A 17,583-nucleotide genomic window follows, 5' to 3' on the forward strand; every position below is an offset into this window, starting at 1 on the left:
AGTGTTGGCAGCTACTGTGGTTTTTAGCTGCTTGTGGTGACCAAAGAGGCCAACAGCCACTGCTGAGTGCCTCATTTCATTAATCCTTCCCCTCCAGGAGCTGGGTTTTTGCTGGGCATGACATTCAGTGCTGGCAGTGGACATCCTGAAGGCACTGGTGCCAAGGAGTTAATGAATTTGGAAAACTTCCCAGATAATGCATCTGCCCCTCTAACTTACCATTTGGAGTATGAGACATAGGGAAAAAAAAAAAAATGAACTAACTGAGCTACTGACTGAAGAAGGAAAGGGAACAGAATTTTTTTTAATAGCCACCTGGAAGTTAAAAATGACATGGCCTCACCCAAAAGAATTAGCTGTTGTTGTTTTTTTTATTTTGTAGTACCAGATACTCACCAGTTGCCTTATGTTGTGAAGCTTGAATGTAGACAGGGAAGTATTTTATAATTCTCCACTTTTTAGGATTCTTCTCCTTCCTTTTTTATTTTGAAGTCCTGTCATGTTGTCTTGTCAATAAGCAGGATTTTGAAGGTAGCTACCAGTAATTGATATTTCTAGTCCAGTTCACTTCTGGAATAATATCTTGTATAGTGTTTACCTTTCGCAACATTTGAAATAAGGTTTTATTATATAAAATGGGTTGCTGGTGCTATTTATTAATACACATCGTTGTGTAATAAAAGCTGTGCACAGCAATGTGGTTCAGAAATTAACTTTGAAGAAAAGAATTACATTGTTATTTGTATGTCTCATGAAAGAGCATTATTTTTAGTGGGTCTTTCAATACAGCAATACTACTTAGCATTTACCTACACAGCCCTCCAAAAGTACCCAGAATATCATTCCTAATCAAGTGCCCTACTGGAATGCTTTTTTTCTGACATAAGAGCAGAGTGGGAGAGGTTTTTCTGTACATATCAGTGGCAGCCCAAATGGAAAGCATTTCATGTGAGAGTAGAAACCACTTCCTTGAGCTATCGTCAACTATCAGCAGTTTGTTTCCTCCTACTTCAAGCAATGGCACTGTGCTGTCTTTTCAAAACATAGCAGTTCCTCTGGTGTTTACCCCTTTGTCTCCCTGATGTCCTGATAGATGAAATTTCTCATTAGCCTTCATTTTGCTTGTTAAATTTGTCTTTTAGTAATTCTTCCTTGTACATGTTTCACTTTGAATTCATCTTTCCTGAATGCAGATGGTCAGAATTGTGTGCAGGGTGTTGGCCCCTCTCTTCTGGAGTTACCTTGCCTGCTACAGCTGAGTGTGCCAGGTATTTTTTTTTTTTTTAATAGCCACCTAGAAGTTAAAAATGACATGGCCTCACCCAAAAGAATTAGCTGTTGTTGTTGTTTTTCATTTTGTAATACCAGGTACTCACCAGTTTCCTTACGTTCTGAAGCTTGAATATAGACAGGGAAGTATTTTATAATTCTCCACTTTTAAGGATTCTTCTCCCTCCTTTTTTATTTTGAAGTCCTGTCGTGTTGCCATGTCAATAAACAGGATTTTGAAGGTAGCTGCAGCTGAGGGTGCCAGGTGTCCTCTCACTCAGCAGCTCGCAGCTACATCAGGAATTTCTTTTTTAGTCCCAAGTGAGTGACCTTGTTATTAAATTGTTCTTACTTCACTTCTGTGATCATCAGTTTCATTTATGTCATCCATTTATATTCCCATCGTTGTCTATGTTACCACTGACTCCATCCTTGGTGCCATCAACAAGTGTCACAGCATCATGGAATAACTCCGGCTGGAAGGAAGGGCCCTCAGCAGGCTCCAGTCCAACCTTCTGCTTCAAGCAGAGTAGCTGGGAGATCAGACCCAGTTACTCGGGGCTTGATCCAGCTGGATCCTACCTGCTTATCCAAAATGAGTCCTCTGCCCTGCTGGAAGCTTAAGTAGGGATCAGTTCCCTTTTGGTACTGTGGCCCGAACCAGGCAAATGGGGGCACGAACTCGGCACCAGGAGCTTGCAGTGGCCCCTGAAGGGTGATTACTCTCACAGAGGCCCCAAGCAAACCCAGTTAACTTGCGATGGCAGTTCTCAAGCCTCTCTACTGCGGGAGCGGTGCAGGGGGCACAGGCTGGAGTAACTGGCATTGATTTGTTTGGGATTTTTGTGCAGTTACAATTTTTGATGTATTGTCTGCAGTTGGCATAAATTTCTGTGTTCAATGAAGTGGGTTTTGTTTGTTTGTTTTTTTAGTTTGCCAGTTGTAATACTGCTGTTGACAAACAGATACATTATAAAAGAGAAATCCAATATAATGTGGTTATTCAGGTGCCTCTTTTTTATTGCTTTATAATCTGCTCAGGTGCTTAATTCTGAAAACAAAATTGTTTGACGCTTCTAGAGTTTAATTCTTTTCCAGAAAATAACTACCTCTAATTTTACAGGTACTAAAAAGAATGAACATTATGTGCAGGACTAAATGTTGTCAGCTGTTGCATGAGTAATTCACTGCTTATTACTGAAATGTACATCACAAAATAGCTACAAAGAATAACTCACAATATCAGTTTATACTAAAAGAGCAAATACCTCAAAAAAGAAGGATCCTAGGGAAAATTGTTTCTTCCAGTCATTCTTTTTTCTACTATCCTGTAGGAAATGTGGGTAAATGATTAAGTCTCAGGAAAAACCTTTGCTCTGCTGGCTTGCTTTTTCTTTTGTGTGTGTGTGTGTGTGTGTGTGTGTGTGTATAATGCTGCAGTGTGCAGTAGTCACCGTGTTATCACCTGTTAACTGTCATGCATGACACTTCCCATTACAGATTCTGTGAAACTGGAGCCATTTGAACTAAAACTTTCTGTTCAAGTGTCATTTGAGGCTCGATTTTTGTTTGCTTGTTTGACAAAGGTTGTTTTACTTTCTCCTAAAATAACTCTGTGATGCTTGTTTTTATTTAGGAGAGGGAAAGGGGAGAACGTATAGCTGGAGGCTGGAAAGAGATAGCTAGTGGGGGGAGGGCTGGAAAAGGGTGTTGAGGTGGGAGCAGAGAGGGAAAGAGCATGTGGCTGGGTGGGAAGGTGCAGTGCGGAGAGGGTGCCAAGTCTGGGATGGGGGAGAGCAGGTTGTGCTCGGCTAGGGCCCTGGCATCAGAAACCTAAACACTAGAAACTAAAACTGGCTATTTTAGGGAAAGTAAAAGAAAAGGATGGCAGGCAGTGATGTGGTGAAAAAATTTTCTCTGCCTTTTTTTTTTTTTTTTTTTTAACCTAGGAAGCTATATGTACAAACTGTATTAAAATAAGGATTTGAGGTGTCTTGGGTAGAAAGCACTAGCTTTAAGGTTGTCTATGAAGACTTAGCTCAGCCTCATTTTGTGAATGCTGATGGTGTGGGACTATGTAATGAAAACCTAATTCTTCCCAAAAGACTCGCTTTCAGTGCACAGGACGGCTCTGCTTGAGGGTCATAAAGAAGGCTGTTGTCTGTAAGACTCAGCCCTCACCTCATTTGTTGTTGAAGGTGAAAGATGTGTACGTGGTTGGTATATCCTGGTTCGAGGACGTGCTGAGAATGATGTGGAGGGTTTCAGGAAAAGAAACAGTTTGATTTCTAGCCATTAAATGCTACTTGAACTACCCTCTAGCTCCAGCTGCATCTCGGAATTGCTGTGTGATGGGGGGGAGTTCCTTAAAGCAAAGTGTTAAGAGGTAGCGCGTCCTTTGCCTCGGCAGCGCCTGGCCTGCACATGTGCTGGTTTGTTTGCAGCAGTGCCCAATGTAGCCACAAACGTGCAAGTGCGGGCAGCGGTGACAGAGCTTTGCACCCCGATGTGCACGATGTTAAGTGTTCAGGAGAGGGAGTGGAGGCAGAGGAATCGGACCTTGAAATGAGAAGCTGAACTGATCTTCATCTTTCTGTTTCCATTCCTTCCAAGACACAGATAGTACTTGTTAGTCTTGAAATAATGTTATAAAGATAAATTCATTGGTGCTTATGAAGAACTTTAGTACTGCATCAGGTGTTTCAGAGAAAAATACTTGAAGAAATGTTTAATGCTGTCATCAGAGCAGATGTTAAAACGTGTGCATTGAATAAGAAAGGTGATCAATTGCTGTACGTTTGGAAGAAAGTATTTGTAGCTCTTCCCTGGAAGAAAGAAGCTAGAGTTCTGTGGATAAAATTGTAGGTGATCAAGTATTTGGGTCATATAATTGAAGTTTGTTATAGTGCATGCGTAGAAGGAGACAAGTTAACGATGGACACCTCTGCTGTGGCATTCTCCAAGCCTGAGTGCTTTACTTTGCAATGTTAATAATACTCTTTAAGGTCATTTTTTGTATATAATTTTAATACATAGTCTGTTCCTTTAACCACTTCCATTAAAATTTCATGAGCCTCTTCAGAAAATGAGAAAGGAAAATGCAAATAAATTATGCATTTTATTTTGTATGTAGTAACTACAGTATTACTCTATGTGTAAACAAATAAGAATGTGTCTTTATTAATATAGCAAACTATGTAGAAAGATCCTGCTGCAGTCTATTAGCCACATCTGGTTTAAAGAATCACTTTGACTTTAAACAGCTAATAGTTTGGCTAAACTCTGGGGTTTGGAACAATAATAAAACATAAATAATATAACATAAATATAAAATGGTTAAGTATCATAGCTAATGTAAATAACCTGGGGGTCATGAGGTATAGGGCACAAGATTGTCTGACGCTGAAACCTTAAAGCATGTCATTTTCAGAGGACAAGTACTTAATATTTTACAAAATGTGATCCCTTTGGAGTATCTGCTTGCCTAGTTTCTTTCCTTTTCTCCCTTTCTCCTTCCCCTCATGGAGGATCCCACAAGTCATCTTTTAAAATTGACCTGAGCACTCACCTCTCAGCACGGTTGAGATAATCATAGACACATACCACTGCCTTTTGTACTGCTCCTTCGCCCCGCAGGACACCTAAGGAACCCAGGGATTACATGTAGGTAATGATTGATTTTTAGTGATAAGAGGCATGGCTTGGAGTGATCAAGTGCATATCCAAAATAACATGTTTGCTTGACTTCTGTCTGAGGAGAAAAACCACAGCTTCCTAGCACCAGATCAGCAAAACCCTCTTTCCTTTTATAGCAGGGTTTTGGCTAGGCTCCAACACCCTTTTGTATGCGTAGTACCTTACTTCAGCTGGAGGAGCAGGAATCTTCCCGTACTCCCCTAGAGTAAAAGAAACAGTAAAATGACCAAATGTGGAGCTAACTCTGCTCTTACTTGTTTCGAGCAGTTACTTATCTTGAAGGTGGTCCTGCTTATTTCCACGTTCTTCAAACCTTAGCAGCAATAAATGTGTCTCCAACTGGGACTCCTTTCAGAGCACTGTGTTTTGACATAAGAGCTCCACCTACTTTCTTTTATCTTCTCTCTTGTTAGAGCAAATGTCTTATGATCCAAACTGAAAGATGGGAGCTCACACATTTGTAAGAAAATTTTTATAGGTAAAGAAGCAGAGGCATCAATTCCCTTCCCAGTTTGATGATGAGTTACACTTACAGTATATGAAGAGTCCTCACTGCTCTGTAATTTGCATTAGCAGGAAAGAGTGCCCATTTTGTTAGTGATTTTTAGAAAATGGAACCTGGGAATGAACGCTTGAGTAAATAGAATCAATAAACAATGAAAAGGCCAACAATACTAGAAGCACTAATACTGAAATACGCTTTTGCAATTTGAGCTTTCATGTGTTTGTTATCTTTGGTAGGGAATTGTTTTTAAACTTCAAATAGAATTTCTTAGTACCTTCATATAAATCAATTGCCTGTAGTTCAAGATAACCAGTTTAGTTACTTAATCAGAGTAAGCAAATCTAGTGATTGAAATGCAACAGGCATATGGTATAAGGAAATATCAATATTAATTATTACTCAAGGTAGCTGTTTTGGATCAAACTGAAGGAACTAGAAGAGTAGTATGTTTGTAATGTGCTTCAGCACACAGAAATATCATTTAAGTCATCTTCTAGGAGATAAGAGCACAGATCCTAAAGAGTTACATAGTCAGCAACAAGACTATGTTTAAATGCCGTCACAAAATACCAACTCCCAATCAGAAGGTTTCTGTGCTAAAACAGGTTTAAGCTTTTTTATTAAAATGCTCAATTTCATGGAAAAATTAACCTATTCTATGAACAGTGTGCAAGTAAGAAGGGACCATTCTATCATTAAACAAATTGCAAAAGCAGTTTAAGTGAACATCAGGAAACTCTGTGCTCAGCTCTTCTGTATTACTGCTCAAAAGAGATGAACCGCTAATGTCTTCTTTAAAAGATGAGGAAAGAACTTGACATCGACTCCAACATGGGCTGATGCTTGCAACGTTCATCTGAAATACTGTACTTACCTTAACAATTCAGGTTCAATCTGAACATGAAAACTGAGAAAATTAATATTGCGTCAAAACATCTGTTTTCTTCTGATTTAAAATAGAAAGCATCTGAGGCATAGAAGCATCCTGGAAGAGGCACAGGAGCATAAAGTGGATGTATCAGGGAATGAACCATAGCTTAACAGTGTTGAAAAATCATAAATAAATTACTGTGCTGCAGAAACAAAGGACTATATAGTCTTGCTATTCAAAAGAATTACCATATATTGAAATGAGCCAGTATTGCAGAAATACAGCTAAACCTACTTAATTGAAAATTATTTGAGGTATTGAATATTGTTCTGTTTTGAGTTGGTATAACACCAAGCACAGTGAGGTCGTGACCCAGGATTAGGGGCTCTGTGTGCTTTCAAAGTGCAGGTAATGAAGAATTGAATTAGGAACAGGAAGCAGTGTCATCTAGTTAAAACACAGATTTTCATATATTGGCCTTTCTATGCTGGATGTTTTTTTCATTCTGGACACCGTCCCTGTGTAGCCCATCCCAAGAAAGTAACAGTCATACTGGCTCAGACAAAAAGTCGGTCTAGCCTGTATCCTCTATCTGATACTGACCTAATGCTAATGCCTAACGAGAAACAAAAAGACATGACAAGTTTATTTCTTCAAGAGCTCTCCTTGCTATATTCAGGGACTTGAAGAGCCAGAACAGCTTATATGTATTTGCTAATCTTCAGGGGATTTTGCTTCTGCTGACTTTTCCTGCCTCTTGAACACGTGTAAACTTTTAGCATCTACAACATGAAAGCTTACCCACATAAATATTTATGTTATCAGGTATGTTGCTATGAGGAGAAATTTTGACTGATTGTCCAGTAATTTCTTTTCTCGTATAGTGAGATGTGAACCTAACTAGTAGCCTTCTTCTCCTTTCTGTGGGACTGTTTCTTGGCAGGGGGAGTAACTAAGCATGTGGTGGAAAAACCATTATCTCTCTCACTTTAATAACATTAGCCTCTATTTCAAAAATCCAAATTTAGTCTTCTGGTCTGGGGTAAATTCCTTAGTATGGATCGGTATCCAGTGTGAGTATTGGCATACTCGTTAAAGGTCAAGAGAAGAAGCTGCAGAGCAGCTCTGATTAACCATGTGATAATATGCATGAAATTTTAAGAATTATATAAATATTGAAGTAATTGATCGTCATAAGTCTATACCCAATCACAGGACAGGTTGTTTTGCCTCCTTTTCTTGAGGAAATGGAATGGCATGCATTTCACAGATTAACTGAATTTCCCTCTTAATGCAAATCAAGTATTGGTTCACAGCCAGAGAGAGAGAATAAAGAGGGCAAAAATACTTTAAGAAAAATAGGCTGCAGGGCAGAATACAAATGCAAGTTTTCACTCTGAATATTTGTAGAAGAAACAAGAAGTTAGTATAATTGTATAGATGACAGATTTTTTATTTAGGGAGATCATTGAACATGAGACCTATTTTTTTTTCTGTGTTTGGTCAGCTTGAATAATTTAAACTGCAGCACTAGCCCCTGTAAAAAGGCAAAATAAGATGTTCTGACATTGCTAAAGAAACCTAGCAGAGCTGCTTAATATCTTTGCAATTGTTCAAAATGCTAATGTGCATTGTTCTTAATGGGTGTGAGACTGCCTTTCATTGTAGTTGGAGCAGAAGCTATAATTTCAAGAATATTAGTGATACTGTCATTATTTAGTTTTAAGAATCTACTGAAGGTAGTGCAAGTAATAGAATCTAATTTTTATTTTATATTCTCCTAGCATTTAGAAATGCAGCTTTAGAAGTGACATCATTGCAATGAGTGCAGTTTTATACCTTTATATTGTGTGGTTGTGCGTGTGTATAGCCAATATATTTGCCTTCATGTGTAAGTAAACTGTGCATTGATGGACAACATCTGGAATTTGAGGGTGACGAGAGACTGATGTGCTATCCTTTTAGTGTTAAATAAGCCAAATATACAGTTCAAAATGAGATTACTAGGAAGGAAGACATTTACTGTTGCTAACATGTTGTTCAGGATCTTAAATGGCAAAATGTCTTCTGCAATATCATGTTAGAATTTGAAAATTATATACCTGCTAACACTCAAAATACCATAACAGAAAAGGGTTAAAATAGATATATTATTCTTTTTATTTATTTATTTACTTGTGCTGCATGTCTGACAGCATTTCTTCATATACAGACTTTTTCCTTGGTTGATGATCAACATTAACTCCTGCTTTGCACATTAATGTAGTTAGTTTGTCTCCATAAAGGTGTTCTGTCTAGAGGTCATATCTACATGCTTTTTCAGGCTCTAGTGAAGTTAGCTGTCAGTCTTGAGCAAAACCAAAGCTGTATTTAAAGAGCTGCAGATTAGTATTTCAGAAGTTAGCATTATCCAGCATATTTGAGATGGATTCTTTCAATCCTGCCCCAAGAACCAGGAAGAATCAGCAGAGGAGGAAAGAGATTGTTACTTAAGAGAAAAAAACAAATTGGGGCATACTGCTTATAAAGCTGTCTTTAAAATATATGCAAATATTTGTTAAATACTAAATAATAAAAAAAAAGGCTGTGGAGTTAGAAAACCAATACATTGAAAATTTTGCTGTAATGTAGATAAAAAGAAATGAGGTTTTGGCAGTCACTTATCTGAACAGCACTCACCAGAGACACAAACAAGGAAGAAGAATAACCCGGGGGAAGCACTACACCAAACTGCCCTTATGAGCTGCAGTTTGCAGAGGTGCTCTCGCCCTAGACAGCACGTGTGATGTGTTTAAAGTATAAGGCAATATTTCAAAACTCCTGATAATCAAAGGTGATGCATCTTTGTGCAGTTTATACTTTTAAAGCTATTATTTCTTTCCAGAGCTTTGATTTCTTGAATAAATAAAAACAGACCTTTCAAAAGAGTAAACCATTTCCTTTTGAAAGACATACAAATATTCAGTTCTTCTCACTCCCTTAGCAGGTCTTGGGGGCGATTGAAGATGGCTCTTTGGACTGCTAAAACAATAAAGAGAGTATCCACTTTGAATCCACCTCAGGCTGAAGTTATTAACATCTGATACTTGGGTAACTTACGTAAAATGAGTTAATGCAGACTCTCGGTGGGCAGGTATGTGTAATGCCAAAGTACGGTGCCAGCAGAGCACAGAGATCAAAGGCCAGACACTCAGCTGCCTGAGCTGACAGCCGGAGGAAAGGTGTTGATTTACCCCAGCTGAGGATTTGGCTCCAAGGCTCGAACCAGCTTGAAAATGAAATTATCCGTCCCAGTTCTAGAGTCCTTGTTGATCGGAACATCAGAAATTGAGACTTTGATACTAGAGTAAGGCTCCTAAAAGCTGCCGTTGCTATTAATTGCTTAGGATTCTGCTCTAGGCAAGGATTGCAATTCAATATTAATTTAAGTTGTTTCATATGTACTGATTTATTTTGAAGGGATTGCCATTTATTCAAAATAACTTTAAAGAGAGTGGCACGATCTTATAGAACAGCTGCCTTTGTAATACCAGATTTTGAAATTTTGTCCAGGGATCCCAACCACCAAGTGGTTTAGTAGATCAAACTGAGGTCTGAAAGGCTGACTTCTACAGCTGGTCTGTGGTGCTGTGCCAGTTTTCTAATATGGTTGATTAAAAGTTTGGTTATCCAAATGCATCCTGATCCACTTGCGGCTTGACTCTGGTTCATGCTTCAAAAGTTCATAGTGTTACTGAGCAGAAGCGCGCATTTTCCAATCACGTTGAGTCTCAGCTTAAAAGAAACCATTTCATTCTGAGATAAGTCATCTTGGATTTGTCTGTATTAAAATTTTATTTGATTGTGCTTAACCTATGCCAAGTGATCTCGATTACAGTATCCGTGTGGCATTTCCCAGCTGCTGCTTACCATCATATTAAACTTATGGAAATTTGGAATTTTTGACCATAATTTAGGACAGTGCTTTGACTAACTTCTCTAGAAAAGTCTCTAATGCTTGGTGAGGGTTGCCAACAGGAAGAATTGGAATGACCCTTCTTTTCCTTTGATCCTCCGTTTCTGCAATCTGATACCATATTATTCTTAGGAACATCTTTGTATCCACTTTCCATTTGTCAGGCAAGTGGAAGGGACCAGGGTACCATTATTTGCACATAGGCAAGAAAAATGGATAAGGTCCAACAGAAGATCTTAAGAAAAGTCTGTATGTATTCATTTGCCACTACATATTCTAGGTTGTGTCCCATGCAGCAATTCTATTAGTTTTTCTTATTCGCCATTGAAACACATTTTAGCAATGTAAACTGCACACTACTGTAAAAATCTTTAATACCTAACTCGGTAATTAGTAGGATAACATCTTTAGGATACTAAAAATGGCTGCAATGATAGTGGAAACAAAACTGAGGGATCTGGGAGGGTTTCCCTATCTAAGGGGGATATTTAAGGTTAGGCGCACATTTGCTAAAAGTCTAAGGATGGAGTGGGTTTTTCAGAAATACAGATTTAAGAATCCAGCTGTATGTGATCTCTCATTCACCTCCTTGCCAGCTTCTTTTTAAAAATAACCTTTTTATTAAAATGTCACATCACGACATACATATCCACCAAGGGAGCTGCAGTCCCCTTAGGGAGGGTTAGTACCATATACCCAAACAAATGTAAAATGCGAAGTAGTACATCATATGTGTTAAGTCTCAGAGTTAACCAGTATAGCTAAAATAGTGTTTTGACTTTTTTTTAAGCAAGGCTAGGATTGTAAACCAGTTGTGAGTGATGTTGGTTAAAACCCCCAGAAGACTGCCGGATGTCATCAGATACAAGTCTGTGTCCTTGCACGCTACAGGACAGTTTAGCAAAGTCATCTGCTGCAGCTGCTTAGAAGGGGAATTTCTTGCCAATTTTTCCATGAATTGATCATGATTTTTTTATATGGATTCATTTCCATGGAAAAAAGCCCTGATAATATTTTCCGTGTTCTAAGACCTCTAAAGCATGTTCTCAGTACTAAAGTTTTTCCTTATTTTACTTATCTTCTCTCTGCTGACATGACCCTTTTGCGTTTTTGAGTTTCTTATCAAACTGTGCGTCTTATTTAAACACATAGGTTGAGGAGCATTTGTGAATATTCCTTTCTAGCTCCCGATGTGTGGGTGGATGGGATCATTGTAATGGCTGAAAATGTGAATATGAAATATCATTGTATGCTCATGTACCTATGGGAATGTGCATGTATTTCTGTTCCTGTACTTTAGGTGTAAGTTTACTGCCAAATTTACCCAGATCCAACTAATGTTAGAGGAAATAACCTAGACATGGAAATTAAACTTTCCTTCCCTAAAAGCTGTAGTAAAGACCTAGTTCACAGGCTACTTGCATGCAAAGCTTGAAAGAGTTTCTTTCAGTCTTTTTGAGTTATGGGTGAATAGGGGGGAAAAAAGCATTACCCAGCTGGAAAGATGCACTTTTCCCACTCCTCAGTTACTCAGATTTGGCCAAAGGGAGGTGTGTTCTTTGGGGTTTTGTTGTTTTCATTCTCCAAAAACAATCTTCATCTCTGGAATGAGACCAAGCAGAGAGGTTTCAGTCCAGAGGATAGTTTAAAAAATGTTGAAGCATATGAAATGAATGTAGGTTAAAGTCGCAATGTCACTACAACTACGGGCTCAGCTGTTAGGAAGCTGCAATAAAATACTGTTATCAAACTTTTAAACATTCAAGTGATCTTAAAAATCTCACTGGGAAATAAAAAGGAACTTGTGTTGAGGACTCTTTTGCTGAAAACCTACATAATCCTTCTCAGATTCTGTAGGGATTTTGAGTCGGAGCTGTGCCAGATAACCATTTCTCTTAGTTAATAATAGGTTTGACAGAATTCTGCATATTCCTGTTTAAGAGCTGGCTTTTCGCATAAGCTTTTCAAAACTGTTTCAAGACAAATATTAGTAAGCTCATAAACAAAGCAATTTCAAAGGCATGCATGCTTTCAGACAGTGACTGGTGTATATAGGTTCCAGATGCTTTTTTTATCTTTTATACAGGTAGTTTGCTGGCAATTTCGAGCAAAATGTACAGTAATTTCTTAAACTGAAAATTAACCTCCACACAACCATTTAAACATGTACAAATAAATACAAGAGAACAGGTTTTCATAACTTCTTTTGAAAATCAGTCTCTAAACTGAACCAAACGTAGGTTTAGGATTAAAAGACATGAGGTCGCATCATTACTTCTTCTGGTCTGCTTTATGTTAAAGTGCAGTAAGGACTAAGCTGTCTTACGGTTCTGTGCTGCTAGGACATGCTCATCGCTGCAAGAGGTGGTTCTGGTTTTGTTCAGGGATTATGAAGAAAGGGTTGTTATTGAAGATGGCTCGTTTACCCTGTGTGTGCCTGAGACAGAAAGTCTGAGTCCTCTGAAGCCTTTGTAAATACACGTTGCAGAATCTTCCCAGACTGAGATGTTTGTATGTTTGTAGTCAGCTAATCCACAAGTGGTTCCCCGATAAGGTTAATGCCCAGTTAATTGCTCCTAGCCTTGACATACAGTTTAATTGCTACTTGGCCAACATGTGTTTGTTGCTTGCTCTGTGCTGAATTCGAGCGGATGTAGCAATGCAAACCACTGACTGGTGGAGGGCAAACAAAATAAATACAGTATTTTATGTTCTTTTAATTCAGGGCCAAGTGGATTTGGATGAAGTGTTTATTTAGTTTGCTGGCTGCTTCAGATGCTGTGGCATATTGATTCCTTTTATTACTAGCAGCCATTTAACCTGACCTCTCTCAGATCCAGTATTTTAAAAGCCATAAATTTTAACTTTACTCATGAGCAAGGACTGAAATGCTGTGAAAGCCTTTTTATTAGCAGAGCTTTGCCTTACTCCATGTTCATGTGTCACCCATGGCAACAATATTTAGAGCTTCTTAAATTAGAGCGGCTGTTGGGCAGTCTGGTGGTGGTAGGGTAGCAATAAATAGAGCTCGTAAACATCTCAAGCGTGTAGGATTCACTCATTAGCGTGTGGGCAGGTGTGCAAAAGAAATACCTTTATTAGCTAAGGGTGTCTGTTTTCCAGGTGAGTTTGTTAAAATCTAGCTTTTTCTGTAATGTTCTTGGATAAGAAAAAGCAGACACAAAAGAAGTGTTTTACACAATTAATTTTTTTATTGCTGGTTAAATTAGTGAAATTGCAATATGTTTTTCTCTGTTGCCTTGCCTTAGCTTTTCTTTTACATTAATAAAATTCCTTGTTGTTGCAGCAGCCTAAATTAATCCCCAAATGATGCTTAAAGCAGTCTTTAACATGCAGCTTATATGAGCGTCTGTTAAAATGTGTCCAGGCCAAAACTCAATGCACAAAAATGACATAGCACTTTTTAAACAAAACAATTGTGAATAAAATGATTGATAGAAGAGGATTTCTGTCTGCATTCACATGTAAATAACCCAAAAAAGCTTTGAATTAGGGAAGAAAACAAGCTTATTACGAACTTTTTGCATTGTTGCAATTTGTTATTTCTGATTTAAATTAGCCATGTTTTTGAAAATCTTATTTCAGGCTTGATGACTAAGATTGAGTAATAATTCAGCAGACTTTTTCAATGCGGGCTTAAGGCTTAATGAAATTGATAGATCATAACCATGAATTTAGTTTAAGTATTGGCTTCCTTTCTGCTGTTCGGCTGCTGAAGAAGTTTCCTCCCCTGTCCCACAGGTCGTATTTAACTTTCTAGAATTTAGCCTCCTGCTGTTAAAAGTGACTTTGCTTGAATTTTAGCGCAGGGACTCTTACTTCATGTTAAGCTTTGTTCTGGGAACAAAAATGTTGTTCTAGCTTACAAGAAGTGTAATTTAGATCAATTAATCTGAGAAAGTGTCACATTTCCCAGTCTTTTAAGCAGGAATGAAATCTGTGACCTTATCAGGGTGTGGGGGGGAAACAGGAGTGAGGCAATCACGGGGCACTCCAATTTTTACTGCTCCTCAGTTCCACAAAGTTCAATTTACAAGGTGCCTGAAGTCACCGGGGAATCATCTTTTCTGCAAACTGGACTTTTTCCTGTCTGTGTTGCTTTTCCCGTATCTGTTTTCCCCTAGCAGGTTGTAACACCTGTATCTAAAATCAATTTAATATACATAAATATCCTTGAGGAGAAAGCTCCTGTTTTGTAGAAGGTCAAGTAGCTGAATTTATACTCGGAGCAAGTGCTTCAGTTTTTACCAACTGGAAAGAAAACACTAGCCTGCTGGAGGAGTGGGGGTTCAAATGCCGAGGAAAACTTTTTGCTAGATACAGAGCTATGCTGGGAAGTGGAAGGCTATGTCAGAGGTTAAACTTATGTAACCAAATAAAGAAAACTAATTATTTTGACAGATAACATCGTTCTTTTGTGCAAAGATTGGCTTTCCTGCATTTTGTCCAACATTCAGCACTACCACAGCAAATGCAAGTGCCGTTTCTCCATGTGCTTTTGCTTGAATCTCCTTCTTCTTTCACTCCTAATTCTTAGCTTTAATGTTGTTGCTCTGTGAAACTTATTAGCATGTTTTAGAAATGTTTCATGATGTACATATTATTCTTTTTGAAATATTAATACACTGCCTTGCAGTATCGGTGTGTGTTAGTGATAAGACTGTAGAAAGCAGCGGCCCCAGCATACCTTTCAAAGGTGCCAGGAGTCCTGCATTTCTGCCTCTTGCCTAATGACTGCCTTATTCCCCGCATACCGTCTGGGCTCCAAATTGTGCACTGCCATTATTCATGGAGGAAATTGCAGTTTGTGCAAATATGAGCTAAATTGCAATCATTATAGGTAGTAAAATGGATTGAAATATCTGTGAATAAGAAGTCTGTAACCGGCTCTTTTAATCAGAGGACTTGTTAAATTCCCCCATACTTTGATTTTTCTTTCTTAGGTTTTTCTGTCAGTGTTCAGTATTCCTGCTTCTCATTTGAGATGCTTGCTCTGAGGTATCAAATGAGCAAAACGATGCCTGTTGTCTCTAATTTGTGAGTGCAAGAAAGCTGGTGCTTTTGTCTTGCTTTTTATCGAGTCCTTCATAATCTTTTCTGTGCTTACACTATAAACGAGCATTGAAAGGGCCGCAGTATCATTTAAGGCTACTCTACAGAAATATCCTCCTAAAGCTTTCTATTTGAAAATCACTAACTAACTGAGGTAACGACTTCCAGATCCCTCCTTCCTAAATCATTCTCTGCATTGAGTCAATTGGTGATTGAGGAAGTATCTGAATTTAAAAACATAAGTGAGAGGAAGAATCCTTTGCAGTTGTGCATACTGTGAATCCTACCAGAAATAAATGGAACTACATTAAACAAAATGGTTCACAAAGAAGTGTACATGAATTAATTCAAGCCACCATATGATGTTGCAACCCTGTGGGCAAGAGCCATGTCTGTCTACCTGGTCTCTGATGTTCCTGTCACATGGAGGTCGGTAATAACGGCGACTGTTTTCTCTCTTGACCTTATGCTTATTAAAAGGGACACCAACACTTTTCACTTTACACATCGATTTATTTAGGGGTAGATTTTTAAAAGGAGCAAAGGAGAGTAAAGCAGTCAAGTCTTACTGGCTGTCTCTTGCTTTCTGTATCTTTGGACATCTTTCCCATGGTTAACAGAGCCTGCTCGTTCTCATACAAATGGTAGCCCTACAGCAAGGATATATTTGGACTCAGTTTTAAGCTGGGCCCTGCTTATCAGCCTGATTGCTGTACCGTATGATCCTGTGCAGCAGGAGCCTTGTCCTTTCCTTCCTGAGCAGAAGCTTAGGTGCTTTGGAAATTTTCTCTGCCAGGCTCACCTCTACAGGGGCAATTTAAGTTTAGCAGTACATTAATTCGTGTGAAAAAAGTCCATGGAGGTAATCAGTGAACTGTTTGTGTTTTCAGCATCATGTGAACGTGCACTGTGTACCCATGGGGTAGAGGACTTGCTGTTTTCTTCTTAACCATTTAGTATTCCCTAGGATGCTGTGCGCCTCCAGCATGTTGTGCCATGCAGGAGGAAACAGGAGTGGGTATGTTGAGGGCTCCAGTGACTATAGAGCCAGAATCTATGTAATCTATTAAAACTGTGTTTATTCTGATTTCTCAGTCTCAGCAAAACTTTCCTGTCATTTTTTTTCTTCATAAAGTGGTTTTAACCACACTATATCTTTCAGAATTTTAGAAAGCAAATTAGTGTAGCTCATACAAATTTGTTCCTGTAAATATTATGCTTTAAGCATGTTCTTACAGTTTCAGGTTTCAATAAGGAAACATGTAAAATTAATGATAAATAAGTATAAACGTTAAAGTTTCAGAGTGTCTTAGGAGTTGCTTTTCCTGCAGGGCGCCGGGGTCCACGGCTGCGCTCGGGTCGCTGCCTCCGGGGCGGCTTGCACTGCCCGCAGCGCCGCGGCGCTTCCCAGCTCCCTTTGATTTTCTCCCTTTTGGTATCTTTCCTTCTGCTTGGCTCCAGAAGAGAAAGGAGTGTGCACATGTGGGAGAGAGAAGCCTGTAAATATCTGATAATAATAAAAGAACAGAAAGTGAGTTTACTTTTACTTGTGCATTGAGGGGAAAAAACCCATCTCTGATAGCCATGCTGGCACTGAATGAAACAAATAGAAAATGGAGGTACATATCATCCTGTCTTCCAGTTAAAGGGTGATCACTTAGGGATGTTATCTTGGAACCAGTGACTTGGTTTCAGCCAGTCATAGGCACTTACTGATATCAGTTGTTGTTTTCTTTCCAAAATTCAGTAGAGATGCATAAAATAATGCACCATTTATAGAAAATAAAGTGGATTCCGCAGTTGACTTTTTATCCTTATGCTATAAGACTGTAACTATACTATACTATAAATGAGGCCTCAAGAAATTTAAAATCTATGGGAAAAGTATTTTTGCACATAATGAACAATTAAATTACTCATTGCCTTACTATATTTTTGCATCCAAAATCTAAGTAGGGCTAGATATTCTCTCTCTCTCTCTCTCTCTCTCATGCACAAGAAATGTCTGCTAATAACATAAGATTAGATGGCAGTTTGGGGGATTGGGTTTTTGGCAGGGAGAGTAGTGGCTTTTTTTTTTTTTTTTTTTTAATCCCAGAGGAAAATTCATGTTTTCAGGCTTAAAGTAGCCCTAAAGGTCTGCAGAAATAGCCGAGGTCACTGGGGGGAAGGGGAGGGGACTCTCCCTGGTTGGGAGCCTGGTCCGGTCCCGCT

The 17,583-nt window shown here is 38.7% G+C and overlaps 1 protein-coding gene across 9 annotated transcripts in view; it reads left to right on the forward strand.

The window, feature by feature from the left end:
* Positions 1-17,583, forward strand: part of PARD3B (par-3 family cell polarity regulator beta) — a 440,403-nt gene that overhangs the window by 276,530 nt on the left and 146,290 nt on the right. For 5 of the 9 annotated variants that reach the window (XM_067298774.1, XM_067298775.1, XM_067298768.1 and 2 more), the window contains one exon: positions 1,194-1,268. The exons of the other annotated variants lie outside the window; for them this stretch is intronic. In XM_067298774.1, the coding sequence (XP_067154875.1) occupies positions 1,194-1,268 (75 nt within the window). The remainder of the gene's footprint in view (positions 1-1,193; positions 1,269-17,583) is intronic. 9 annotated transcript variants of the gene reach the window in all.

This window comes from Apteryx mantelli, chromosome 6 (assembly GCF_036417845.1).
Source record: "Apteryx mantelli isolate bAptMan1 chromosome 6, bAptMan1.hap1, whole genome shotgun sequence".
In the NCBI taxonomy this organism is placed as follows: domain Eukaryota; kingdom Metazoa; phylum Chordata; class Aves; order Apterygiformes; family Apterygidae; genus Apteryx; species Apteryx mantelli.